Genomic DNA, 14,941 nt, shown 5'->3' on the forward strand with positions numbered 1-14,941 from the left:
GGTTCTTCTTGGGAGTCATAAGGCATGTCAACTGACCCTATGAGTAGATCCAAGTACTTGTCCTCGTCGTAGTCCACCCTTGTCCGTATAACAGTGGTGTCTCCGTCGCTGAGCTGTGACATAAAAATAGCATTTAGTCCCTTAGTTACAATACAGGTCCTAATTTTGTTCTGAGTGACTGCTTTATAAATAGTACCACAGCCACTCAGACCCATTATAGCGTTATTCAGGAGCCAAGGCTCCTGAATTATTGCTATTGCTGTCTGCATCACAGCCATGCTCCTGGCTAAAATCGCCGAGGCGCCTTTACTGTGATGCAAGTTAATTTGTACTATTGGTACTGCGAGTCTCGCCATTTCTAAGCTGACCCGCTCGCACCGGCAGTCACTCCCTCCTTGCGTTCTTTGTCAAGCAACCTTACGGTTGCCCGACCCAGCCCGCAGAAGGGTTTAAAACCACAGGTCTTTAGGACCTCCAGCGAGCGATCGCCGATCAGAGCAGCGAAGTGGGCGCTTTTCGCGTCCCTACTTTCGCTCCCCCTAACGACGACCCACTCCCTGGCGCCCAGACCCGTGTTTTGTCTGTCGAGAAGCTTTATAGCTTCCTCGACAGCCAAATCTGACTCCTCCACATGTACCACCACCCGATGGCGCTTAGGTAGCTCCCCGGCCGGTAGCACATGCAAAGCAGTGCCTCCGATCTTAATCACGGTGGAAAGGCTTTTCAGCCAATCCACCGTCTGCTGGTTGGCGCAGTTGAAAATAACTGCGCCATCCCTCTCCCAGGTGCCAGTGAAGGTGGGCGCCAGCCCATCCTCGGGAAGTTCGAGGATGTGCCCCCTGACCAGTCGCCTGATCTTCCCCCCTCACTGGAACCCAGTTTTTTCCCAGGATAGCCTTCTGGAACAAAGGCCATCCTGATCATGCCCTTAGTCGTCCGGGCATACGACCCTTGGTCAGTGACCTTGGGTCTCTTGCCCGGGCGATACTCAGTCGGACTGGGCGTCTGGTGCACCGGTCTGGCACGCTTCTGCGTTCCCACCGCCGCACCACCCCCCCCGCCCGGCGGAGTAGGGGTATTTGTAGAAGAAGGAGAGATGGCTTTTTCAGCCCTCACCTTCTCCTTATTGTAGCGAAGCCTTGCAGCCCCACTGTAGCGAATGCGGGTCTTGGGTAGACCCGCACTAGCTGCTATATTCTCCTCCGGTTGTTCGCTTCCTAAGGAAGCCACCCCCTGGAGGACTTTGTTAAAATTTGTATTAGTATTTGAAGTCTCCATATTGATCCCACGAGTACCGCGGTCGCGCGATCTCACCCGGGCAGAGCCGCGAATGCCCGGGGCTTGGCTCCGTACTCCTGGAGTTCGCCCGGTATCCAGGAGGCACCGTTTGCGACGCAACTCCCCCTGCGCCATGCAGCTCCAGGCACGGTAGCTCACACCCTAGCTTGGGGGGTTCCTCTTAGTTGGCCGCCCACGTGCCCCCCCCTGAGCGGGAGGACCCCGTTTGCGACCATAAGCCCCACCACCCGCCCCGGCACGGGAGCCCGCAGCCCCCGAGAACACCAGGCGTACCTGAAATGTGGTCAAATGTTCCCCCCGTCGGTTTTTCTACCTCGAGGCCCCGTACCTGCTTTCGCAGGTCAAATATGAGCCTCGTGTCATTTACCGCGGGGAGTGCGGACTACGGGCACCCCAGACGTCCCGCGGGCCCCCGCCCCGCGACTACTTCAAGGTGGGAACCCTTTCGGGGGGTTTTATATAAAATAAGTCCGTCGTCAAAAATATTTAGAATTTGTTTTGTTACACTCGTGTGAACAAGCTCCTGCGTTACCAAATTTTTCAAACTTTGATTTTCGGGTGTAAAAGGATTTATCTTCTTTAGTTCAAAATAATTTAATAGTTTGCCAACTGCATTCTCCGAATTCTTAGTCGAAGCTGTCGAGTAACCATGGTGGATAATTAATTCATCATTATCGTTATTAACGTAAGCGATTTCTTTTAAGTATGACGTTATTGCTAACAATTCATGATAAGTGAGATTCCAAACAGCAACACTCTCCTTTTTTTTCGTGTAACCTATTATACCGCTAATATCTTTAGACGATCTGTTAATGGTCTACTCTAAAGCTTGATCGGTTGCGACAGAAGTCCCAGGCACATCAGAACGTTTAACGACAAAACGCCCTTCCAAAAATTTTTCATAAACTTCTGGTGAAGTTTGAGCTAAAATCTTCATGTCATGTATATAAACAGCACACCACCTTGCATAGTTTGAACGGTCCATTACATGAAAGATAGGTTGTAATTTCTCTATTGTTTTAATATGCAATAACCAGTCTCCAATTCTATCAGCATGAATTAAATCGTTCATAAGACTAATTAATATCAACACATTATTCCAATAATCTAAACAATATCTAAACATTTCAGATTCGGAACATCTCTTAAAAACAAACTCATTAAAATCTGAAATTAGCGTACTGCAGCTTTTTGTTAATTCTTGAAATAAATGTGAACATTCTTCAGGGGTATTTGTAGAAAAACTTCCTTGAAGTAACAAGACTGTAACAATATCGTTATCATACTTTTGTAATCTTTCAGGCGTAAAAAATTCTTTAAATTGTATTCTTCTTAAGGCTTCGGCCAACAAATTAAAACCTTGCACAGAGCGCGAATAATTAGACCCACTCAACACTTGATCAACTACAAACACTCCGAATAATTCTGCTTTAATAAAAACATTTTCAATTCCACTATGCTTTAAATATTTCCCTATGCAACTTAGGACAACTTTGATTATATGAAATCCTCCTAAAAACAATATAATGTTTTCAAATTCGTTTTCTCTCTCCAGTTTAATATGTCGTGCAATACGATATACTTCTTCGTCACATGCAACTGCCAGATAATTTTGATCCAACTGACTTAAAATGCTTTTGAAATTAATTAGACTCGTATAAACTGTTGAGTGATCTGTTACAGGAAAAGGTAATACGGGTAAAAACCCAACTACTTGCTTGCATCGTTTATCTTCATTTACAGTTGAATTAAATGAACTCAGAGTCGGTACTGCCTGATTATTATTTTCTAAACAGACTTCATCGATCAAAATGGACATTCTTGATAATAACCAAATGAATTCATTTGCATGTAAATTATTTTGATAATCTTCGATAGCTAAGGAGTCGTTACTATTGACAACAATGTAGTCTGGAGATAATTTAATCACAAATGATAATTTGGATAGAGGTATAAGCTCTTGACACTTCAAATGGGTAGTTAGAGCTCTAACACGGGAATCAACAGACATGGATGAAATATCTGGTTTTGAATCATTGCCATTGTTATCTTCATCTTGAAATAATACAGAAACAGTGTCGTGAGTACTATCAAGTCCTGAGAGCGTTGTTTCAATGTGATCGAAATTGTCAAACGCTGCTGTAACATAACTACTTGAATTAAAGTGACTCGGCAATGGTTTTCTGATATCGTAGTAGCATATATAGCTAATCGTGTTCTGATTCTCAAAATATCGTCATAAGAAATCGAAAGACCCAGTCGATTTAACACCTGAATTACAATTTTACTTCTTGTTGAAGAGTGCACGAATAAACCAATTAAAGTGTGCAATGGTGTTTTTTTTCGTCCATAGTATCTCATGTAATAAGTAATTTGAAACAAGCTTTTAACTCTCAATAATTTTATTTCGTGAGAAATGTCTACTTCTTCGTCGAATATATCATGATTTAAATCGGTTTTTGAAATATCTTCTTGATCGACATTAAAAAGCTTTGAAAAAAACATTACGAATGGTTCAGGAATGTTGGCTTTTTCCCAAGAGGATTGCAAATCGGCATGATCACAAAATTTGCTAGCCAACGTAAAGTCAGTTTCTTTTAAACAGTTTTTTAGTTTTTCCGCGCATTCAACGACACAGTCGTGCTTGTAAGAATCATCGATTATGGTACTCACGTTTGAACTACTGTGAAACATTATCGAAGAGTTTCTTCGTTTCGGATACACAAAACAGATACTATCGCCATAAAAATTTATCAATTTCGAACAAATTTTAAAATCCTAATATATATGTACATTGTAATAAGGCTCAATATAAAAATTTATCAATTTCGAACTAATTTTAAAATCCTAATATATATGTACATTGTAATAAGGCTCAATATGTTTAAAACAAATAATATAAAGAAAGGGGGCAATGAGCCAATAAATTACGTTAAAAATCCCATTAAATTAATTTTTAACATATTGCAAAGAATATTACGTAATAATGGCGTTTTGTCCCAGCTTCCACTACTGGACTCATCAGTAGGTAAGGCATTGTAGTGGAAGCCTACCTTATACGCCTGTAAGAGTTATTTTAAAAAAAAAGGTAGAAAAAAGCGCTAAGAGTGGGTGCTACTGGTCAAAAAACCATTTGGGCCAGTTTCACCAACGTCAACTACTTAATCGACTGTAAAATTGACCAATCACATTTGCTGTTTAGTAAAACCATCTTTAAAAACCTACATGATATTATCCTTACTTACTTAATTCTAATGACATGTATCATTTGTATAAAAGATTTGATAACAATAGTCGACGCCAAGTTATTCTACCTTATTACTTACTTAATTTTAATGACATTTATCATTTGTATAAAAGATGTCCCCCTCACAACACCGCACCACGCATAATATATTACCACGAAAAGTAACTGTTTTACATTCATTTAATAATTTTATTTTATAATGTGTGGTCGCGTTAACGAATATTCTACCTTATTACTTACTTAATTTTAATGACATTTATCATTTGTATAAAAGATTTGATATCAACAGTCGGCACCAAGTTAAATTCTACCAAAATAAAAAGTAAAACACAAGTGGTACCTTTAATCTTTAAGAACCCATATAGTACTATTATTTAAATTCTACTAAATTAAAAAGTAAAACCCATGAGGTACCATCTTTATCTTCATACAATGAAACCTAAGTATGTATATGCCTATAAACTTACCTTTTTAAAAAAAGGTAGAAAAAAGCGCTAAGAGTGGGTGCTGCTGGTCAAAAAACCATTTGGGCCAGTTTCACCAACGTCAACTACTTAATCGACTGTGAAACTGACCAATCACATTTGCTGTTTAGTAGAACCATCTTTATAAACCTACATGATTTTATCCTTACTTACTTAATTCTAATGACATGTATCATTTGTATAAAAGATTTGATATCAATAGTCGGCGCCAAGTTATTCTACCTTATTACTTACTCAATTTTAATGACATTTATCATTTGTATAAAAGATTTGATATCAATAGTCGGCGCCAAGTTATTCTACCTCATTACTTATTTAATTTTAATGACATTATCATTTGTATACAAGATTTGATATCAACAGTGGGCGCCAAGTTAAATTCTACCAAATTAAAGAGTAAAACACAAGTGGTACCTTTAATCTTTAAGAACCCATATAGTACTATTATTAAATTCTACTAAATTAAAAAGTAAAACCCATGAAGTACTATCTTTATCTTCATACAATGAAACCTAAGTATATGCCTTTGTATTCTCAATAAAAGATCTTCCTATTCGAAACCAAGTAATTTAATTCTTATTTAAAAAAATTATATTACAATTAATTTAAAAACAAAATGAAAAAAATTTATTTAAATAGAAAAATTTTTTATGTAAAAACACTTCGCGCTGCTAGAGCGAATAAGAAAAACAATGAAAACTATACTATCTTTATCTTCATACAATGAAACCTAAGTATATGCCTTTGTATTCTTAATAAAAGATCTTCCTATTCGAAACCAAGTGATTTAATCCTTCTTTAGAAAAATTATATCACAATTAATTTTTAAAAACAAAATGAAAAAAATTTATTTAAATAGAAAAATTTTTTGTGTAAAAACACTTCGTGCTGCTGGGGCGAATAAGAAAAACAATAAAAACTATCTAAAAGCTATAATAATTAATACAAATGTATGTAAAAAAGAGAGTAATGATAATTTAAAAATTATAGTAAACATATTCTAAATGTTACATTTAATAAATATACAGCTTACTTTTCTTTTTTTATGCATTTCACTCGCATATTTTCTACACGAATATACATACAGATTGCATACTTTAACTCTCGTAGTTTCTAATCTCTTTTATACTAAATGTTTCATCCATATATAATTTTATTATGACGTTATTATATTAGGATTGAGATACAATTCACTCGCACATACATATACACGAATATATACATACTATATACTTCAATTCTCGTGAAAATGTTTTTTATTTTTATTACTGTATTTTATTACATCGAAATCGAGAACAAGCAGCGCGAAGTGTTTTTACATAAAAAATTTTTCTATTTAAATAAATTTTTTTCATTTTGTTTTTAAATTAATTGTGATATAATTTTTTTAAAGAAGAATTAAATCACTTGGTTTCGAATAGGAAGATCTTTTATTAAGAATACAAAGGCATATACTTAGGTTTCATTGTATTGTGGTGACCAAGTCACCACTATCAGCCTTGGAAACATAAGAGTGCATTAAATTAGAATAGGTAAAGGCATTCAGGTATACGAACATATACTTGACCTATATAACGGGAAACAGCTGACGCGAATAAACACAGAGAGCCTTTAAATCCACAAACTTCTTGCGACCGTTTCTTTTCACCGGTTTAGCAATATAAGCGAAAACAAGAAATCAAGGCTGAAGAAATCTGAGTTAGAGATATTACATAGATTATTTTTCCGCAATATATTTTCTGCATCATATTTTTATTAAATTTGTATATGAATTGATAAGAGAAACGTAATTAGAAATGATTATCTTGCATTAAATTGTAATTAGAAATATATAATTTCGTATTGTAAATATAACGACGACGACCGATAGGTTACACGAAAAATATTGACAATAAATAGAAATTGCGAGAAAGACGCGACGGACAGGAGCAAGCGTTAAAATTTGACAAAGGGATAGTCGCTCAGCTGACGTGTTTCAGAGTAGTCGTATCTCTTTATATAGCGCAGTGTATACCGAGAGACGGAAATATATATTATTCCATGAGCAGAAGATTGTAAGCGAATAGTGAAGTAGCGACCCGCGCTTGTAACCAAAAATTCGATTAATATACTGATTTTAGTCTGAGTATAAATGATATATATTGTTTGGACAACCTCTTCCATTCTCACGTCCTTTCATTAAACTTGCGCTCTTTTATGAATATTAAACGCATTCGCGGGACAATAAGATACTAAAACGGGTAACTAAAGTATGAAGATAAAGATAGTACCTCATGGGTTTTACTTTTTAATTTAGTAGAATTTAATAATAGTACTATATGGGTTCTTAAAGATTAAAGGTACCACTTGTGTTTTACTCTTTTATTTGGTAGAATTTAACTTGGCGCCGACTATCGATATCAAATCTTGTATACAAATGATAAATGTCATTAAAATTAAATAAGTAATGAGGTAGAGTAACTTGGCGCCGACTATTGATATCAAATCTTTTATACAAATGATAAATGTCATTAAAATTGAGTAAGTAATAAGGTAGAATAACTTGGCACCGACTATTGATATCAAATCTTTTATACAAATGATACATGTCATTAGAATTAAGTAAGTAAGGATAAAATCATGTAGGTTTATAAAGATGGTTCTACTAAACAGCAAATGTGATTGGTCAGTTTCACAGTCGATTAAGTAGTTGACGTTGGTGAAACTGGCCCAAATGGTTTTATGACCAGCAGCACCCACTCTTAGCGCTTTTTTCTACCTTTTTTTAAAAAAGTAAGTTTATAGGCATATACATACTTAGGTTTCATTGTATGAAGATAAAGATGGTAGCTCATGGGTTTTACTTTTTAATTTAGTAGAATTTAAATAATAGTACTATATGGGTACAGATAATACATGCCATTAGAATTAAATAAATAATAAGGATAATTAAAGAAAAGATGGTAGAATTTAATTTGGCGCCGACTGTTGATATTAAATCATTTATACAAATGATACATGTCATTAGAATTAAGTAAATGTGTAATTAACTTGGCGCTGACAATTAATAATCATTTTATTTACAATAAATATTTCAAATATATATATATGTAATAATATGAGATGAGGGGTATAGCGGAAAGCGGAGGCTATTCGAAAATCGGCCGAAAGTTATATTCACTTTACGTATGTTCACTTTGTACTGGCAACTTTACTTAATATTAACGCGACAATTTTAAAACAACATATTTATTTTTTATTCGTTAACGCAATCGCGTTAACAAACAAAATTATTAAATAAATATAAAACAGTTACTCTTCGTGGAAATATATTAATAATTATGCGCGGTGCGGTATTGTGAGAGGGACAGCGAAAGCTAGACGTAAATGATTCGAAAATCAACCGAAAGTTGCACTGTCCCCCTCACCTCACCGCTCCGCCAACAGTCGTAATGCCCAATAGCAGCCAAATGGAATTATTCTGCGCGCGGAACGGTGATCTGAGGGGAACAGCGAAAGTTAAACGGAGGCGATTCGAAAACAACCGAAAGTTGCATTTTCCCCCTCGCCGCTCCGCGTGCAGTCGAAATGCCCCAATATAGTCGAATGGCATTATTCTGCACGCGGAGCGGTGAGGTGAGAGGGACAGCAGAAACTAGACGCAAATGATTCGAAGATTAACCGATAGTTGCCGCTCACCGCTCCACGTGCAGGCAAAATGCCTCAGGACAGTCGAATGGTTTAAATATTCATCATACCAGGTTGCAGTCAGGAGTATTTAAAATAATTTTAATATGTATTTCAAATAAATATATATATACATATATGTAATAATATAAGATGAGGGGTACAGCGGAAAGCGAAGGCAATTCGAAAATCGACCGAAAGTTACATACACTTTACGTATGTTCACTTTGTACTGGCAACTTTAATTAATAATGTGTTACTTTTCGTGGTAATATATTATTACAATTTAACTCGTAATAGTACTGCGATAGTTTTAAATATACGTCATATCGGTCAATAGTCGATAATATTTAAAATAATAGTTTTATTTAATATGTATTAATGACTGCTCGGTTTATCGGTGAACCGGGTAAGGGGGGGACGTGCGACTAGCGTCCGCCCTTCAAACATCAAAACAATCCCAAGACTGCTTTCACTAACCATCTAATATTAACGCATCGATTTTAGAATAACATGTTTATTTTTTAATTTAATCGTTAACGCGATCGCATACTACAAAACAAAATTATTAAATAAATGTAAAACAGTTGCTTTTCGTAGTAATATATTAAAATGCCCCATAGCAGTAGAATGCAATTATTCTTCGCGCGGAGCGGTGATCTGAGGGGAACAGCGAAAGTTAGATGGATGCGGTTCGAAAATCAGCTGAATGTTGCACTGTCTCCCTCACCGCTCCGCGTGCAGTCGAAATATCTCATGACTCTGTCGAATGGTTTAAATATTTGTCATACCAGTCAACAGTCGCGAGTATTTAAAATAATTTTATTTAAAATATATATTTCAAATATTTTTATTATAATTTTATTTAAAATATATATTTTAAATATATATATATATATACATATATGAAAGTAATATGAGATGAGGGGGTACAGCCGAAAGCGGAGGCGATTCGAAAATCGGTCGAAAGTTACATACACTTTACGTATGTTCACTTTGTACTGGCAACTTTAATTAATAATCAGTTACTTTTCGTGGTAATATATATATTATTACAATTTAAATCGTGATAGTACTGCGATAGTTTTAAATATACGTCATATCGGTCAGCAGTCGGTAGTATTTAAAATAATAATTTTATTTAATATGTATTTATGACTGCTCGGTTTATCGGTGAACCGGGTGAGGGGGGGACGTGCGACTAGCGTCCGCTCTTCAACATCAAAACAATCCCAAGACTGCTTTCACTAACCGTCTAATATTAACGCATTGATTTTAGAATAACATATTTATTCTTTATTATTCGTTAACGCGATTGCATATTACAAAACAAAATTATTAAATAAATGTAAAACAGTTGCTTTTCGTAGTAATACATTATGCGCGGTGCGGTGTTGTAAGGGGGACAGCGAGAGCTAGACGTAAACGTTTCGAAAATCAACCGAAAGTTGCACTGTCCCCCTCACCTCACCGCTCCGCGTGCAGTCCAAATGCCCAATGACGATCGAATGGCATTGATCTGTGCACGGTGCGATGTGGTAAGGGGGACAGCGAAAGCTAGAAGTAAATGATTAGAAAATCAACCGAAAGTTGCATTGTCCCCCTCACCGCTCCGCATGCAGTCGAAATGTCTCGTGACAGTCGAATGGTTTCAATATCTGTTGTGTTCTTCACAATACTTAGTTTTAATATGAATTTGAGTAATATCACGAATACGAGAATACTAAAAAATTGCCGATCTGTATATGCGAGTGTCTCTATTGAATGTCTGTATACAACTGGTGTCGACCTTCTAATTGTCGACAGGCAGGTCGTTGCCTAGCCGCGCATGTCATGTCGCTTATTACATAGGCGTAGGTAACACCTCCCCTATCTGGAAGAGTAACAGTAGTAATCTTCTAGCCTACGTGGACGACGTCTGTTGCGTTGAGAGCGTCTCAGCACTGGTTGCTGAACAGTTTCTGTTTGTTGATCCAGATCCTGGGACTCTTGTGTTAGTGTTCCCGGATCCTGCGTTCCAGCCGGTTCTTGAGGTTGCAGCTGTTCTTGTCCGGTGCCTTCTAGAATTGGAGGTGAAGTGGAATTTCCTCCATCATCGAAAGCGTTTATCAATATCTCTAGTGGTAGTTGGAGTTCTTGCTGTTGAGATGAGTCATCATTGTCCGTGATAGCGCGCAACTTGATTTGATTCGCATGAGCTCGAACCAAACGACTTCGTGTTTCAACAAGTACATTGTAGATAACTTTTCCAACTTTTTCGACTACTTCTCCGGGGATCCAAGACCATTTATTGTAAGTGTGGATTTGAACGTAAACTTTCGTTCCTGGTTCAAAACTCTTGGATTTGACTGCGTGTCTCCGGTTGTATTGTTTTTCTTGCCTTTGTTTAGGCAGAGGCTTCTCAGGTTGAGTAGTTGAGCATTCCGAGGGCTTAAGCAGATCTAACGTTGTTCGCATTGGTCTTCCAAGCAAGGCTTTCGCGGGAGAAACTTGATTTGGAATATTAGGATTTGGAGTTGACCTGTAATACTGCAAGAAAGTGCAGAGATGTTCCTTGACTTCTTTCCCCTCTGTCTCGCATTTTGAAAGTGCCCGTTTGAATGTATCTACGAAACGTTCTGCTTGTCCATTAGAACTTGAATGAAACGGTGGAGTATGCAGATGATTGATTTCCTGTAAAAGACAAAAGTTTTGAAACTTTTCTGAAGTGAACTGAGTTCCATTATCTGAAACTAGACTTTCAGGGACACCAAATCTTGCAAAAATTTCTTGAAGAATATCAATAGTTCGCTGAGCTGTGATTGTTTGCGTTGGAACTATTTCAGGCCATTTTGAAAAGGCATCGACCAAAACAAAATAATATTCTCCATTTAACGGTCCTGCGAAGTCTATGTGAACTCTTTGCCATGGTTTTTCAAGAAGAGACCAGCTTGACAATGGTACCTTGATAGGTGATTTCGCGGCGAGTGTGCAATTTCTGACAAATTCTTCTATTTGCTGATCTATCCTTGGCCAATATACGTACGAACGTGCTATGATTTTCATTCGCTCCATTCCAGGATGACCCTTATGCAATTGTTTGAGAATTTGTTGATGGAATTGTTGAGGAATTACAACTCTGTCGTTGAAAAGAAGACATTCTTGAATCACGGTTAGTGAGTTTCGACGGCGGAAAAATGGTTGTAAATCCGAATCATCTACATTCTGAGGCCATGAATTCAAAGTAAAGTTGATAACTTTTTGTAAGATGTCATCTTCTTTAGTTGCTTCCTTGATTTGTTGAAATGTGATTGGAAAGGACTGAAGTGATTCATTGAGGACTGAGAATAAATCTGTTTCCATTTTGACAGAAGCGATTACAAAATCCTCTTCAGGACGTTGTTGATGACTGATTAGTCTTGATAAAACATCCGCATATCCAAATTCTGTTGTCTTGATGTATTCGATTTTAAAATCGTAAGATAATAATTGAAGTGCCCATCGTTGAAGACGGTTGGCTGTATGCGACGGAATTCCTTTTTTGTTACCAAATATTTGAAGTAATGGTTTGTGATCCGTTTGAAGGATGAATCGTCTTCCGAAAATCATTCTATGAAATTTCGTGACTGCGAAAATGATTGCTAATGCCTCTTTTTCAATTTGACTGTATTTACGTTCTGCTTCTGTGAGACTCCTTGAGGCGTGACTGATTGCCTTGATCGAATGATCTGGAAATTTATGAAGAATGCATGCTCCTAATCCTTCATTTGAAGCATCTGCTGCTACAATAATCTCATGCTGAGGATTGTAGTGAGTTAATAAGAGCTTTGAAGAAAGAATTCTCTTAAATTGATTAAAAGATTCTTGACATTTTGGAGACCAGTTCCATTTAGAATCCTTTTTTAAAAGATTATCCAAAGGACGTCTAAGAATGTGCATATTTGAAATGAAACGTGCATAATAATTGATTGCTCCTAAAAACGAACGTAATGTAGTTAAATTATGTGGTTCAGGCATGTTTTTAATTGCTTCGACTTTTGTAGGATCTGGATGTAATCCTTGTCCATCGATGACATAACCCAGATAATTGATCTGTGTAGTAAAGAAACAACATTTCTCTATTTGCAGATGTAGACCATAATCCTTTATTCGCTCTAATAAATAAGTTAAGTTTTGATTATGCTCTTGAACTGTAGCTCCACCCACAACAATATCATCAATATAAGCAAAAACGTTTTCTAGTCCAGATATCATTGAATCCATGATTGATTGAAATTCACCTGGAGCTATGGTGACTCCGAAAGGTAAACGATTATAAACGTATAAACCTCTGTGAGTATTGATTGTTAGAAGATGCCTTGATTGCTCCTCTATTTCAATTTGAAGAAATGCGTCTGACAAATCTAACTGGCTGAAATACTTACAGTTTGACAGTTGCGAAAATATTTCATCTGGTAATGGAAGTGGATGACGATTAGGTTCCAATGATTCGTTAAGTCCAGTTGAGAAATCCGGACAGATCCTAATCTTTCCATTTTTTTTTCTTACTACAACTATTGGAGTTGCCCAGTCTGAATACTTGATTGGTGAAATGATTCCATTTTGTTCCAGTCTTGTAAGCTCTGCGTCGACTAAAGGTAAAATTGCGTAAGCAACCGGTCTCTTAGGTCTGAAAATAGGTTTTGAATTATTTTTTAAATTCAGTTTGACTTTAGTTTTCGTGCAGCGACCTAATTGAGAGGAAAAAACCTCTTTAAAATTTTCTTTAATGAAGGATATATCAAAGTGCGTCGAATCTGCTTGAGAATGGATCTTGGAACAGAAGCTATTGAGACTGCATTGCCATAAATCGAAAGCTGCGATCCAATCGAGACCCATGATGTTGAGATCCGAATTTGCTGTTACGAAACATCGTAGTTGTTTGATAACTCCGTTCAAGGTTACTTCACAATTAATTTCTTGATTGAAATTGATCTGATTTCCCGACGCGTCACGTGCGACATGAGACGTTGAACAACCTTTAGGCTTTCCCAACAAAGACCAAATCTTTTCTGATATAATGGTAATATCTGATCCCGTATCAAGTTGCAGTTTAATTGGTTGATTATTTATCGAAATATTCACAAATTTGCGAGTAAGATTTGAATTAACTTGATTGACCTTAATCGTCTTGACGTTTTGATTTGCCGTTTCGTTAATTGTTTTCGTTTTGACTCTCTGAGTTGAAGCGCAATATCCGTCTTTGTGACCGACAGTATTACATTTTTGACATTTATGATTTTTGAAAGTACAAAACTTAGAATAATGTAATTGTCCGCAAAACCAACATGGTGTTGAAGGCATTGAATCTTTGTTAGGTAAAGAATTTTTTATTTGTTTCTTACCTTGTCGATTCTTTGATTTATTTGTGTTTTTCACCTGCGGTTTGCGTTGTTGATCGGTTTTGACTATCGCCACTGCTTTTGACTCAGACGATCCCTGGTTTTGTATCAAGGATGTGTCCTGTTTGAGATTTGTGAGTCGCTGACATTCCATTGCGAGATCATCAATTGTAAGTGTATCTGACCTTGTATCAATTAAATTGAGAAGTTTAGTTCGAATATCGGCTTCAGTAGGCGATTTTAAACCGCATGCAAAAATAAGACATTTAATTTGATCGGCAGTAATTGTAGTAAATTTTGATTCTTCGCAACGTTTATTGACTAGCGCTGCATAAGAAATGAAATCTTGATTTGCTGATTTCGTCGTATTCATGCAATTATAACGCTGGTGAAAGAGAGAAATTTTTTTTCCGAATAACCGTGTGAGTTTGTTTACTGTAGTTTCGAAATCAAATTCTTTATATTCTTTCGGCAGTATATAATCAACGTACTGTTTATGTGAGATTGTATTCATTTTACGTAATAAAAGTCTGACCTTGGATTCGTCATCTATTTCCCGCGCGTCGACTTGGAATAGACTTTGATAGCGTACATACCATGCATCGAAAGTCAAATTATTTTCTGGATCGTAAATGAATTCAGACATGGAATTTGCCAGTGATTCCATTTTTGTATCTCTCCTTGTAGAATCCGTTGAATTCGCCCACATCGATGACATGTGATTCATAAAATCTTGTTGCTGTTTTATTTGCTGCTACAAGAGTGCTTGTTGCTACTGCTGCTGCTGCATCAGTGACATGAGTGCTTCTTTGAACTCCATAATTCTCGTCGCCAATTGTTGTGTTCTTCACAATACTTAGTTTTAATATAAATTTGAGTAATAA

General features: G+C 36.7%; 1 protein-coding gene across 1 annotated transcript; it reads right to left on the bottom strand.

Moving 5' to 3' along the window:
• Positions 1-10,566: 10,566 nt before the first annotated feature.
• LOC108774571 (uncharacterized protein K02A2.6-like) lies at positions 10,567-14,211 on the bottom strand. The gene has a single exon (XM_018540711.1). It carries the CDS (start codon positions 14,209-14,211, stop codon positions 10,567-10,569), a length of 3,645 nt encoding a protein of 1,214 aa, XP_018396213.1.
• Between the last annotated feature and the right edge of the window lie 730 nt (positions 14,212-14,941).

This window comes from Cyphomyrmex costatus, unplaced genomic scaffold (genome assembly GCF_001594065.2).
Source record: "Cyphomyrmex costatus isolate MS0001 unplaced genomic scaffold, Ccosl1.0 scaffold264, whole genome shotgun sequence".
Lineage (NCBI taxonomy): Eukaryota > Metazoa > Arthropoda > Insecta > Hymenoptera > Formicidae > Cyphomyrmex > Cyphomyrmex costatus.

What these genes read in the sequence shown, in the direction of transcription:
- LOC108774571 (XM_018540711.1), bottom strand. Translation starts at nt 14,211, where the DNA reads ATGGAATGTCAGCGACTCACAAATCTCAAACAGGACACATCCTTGATA.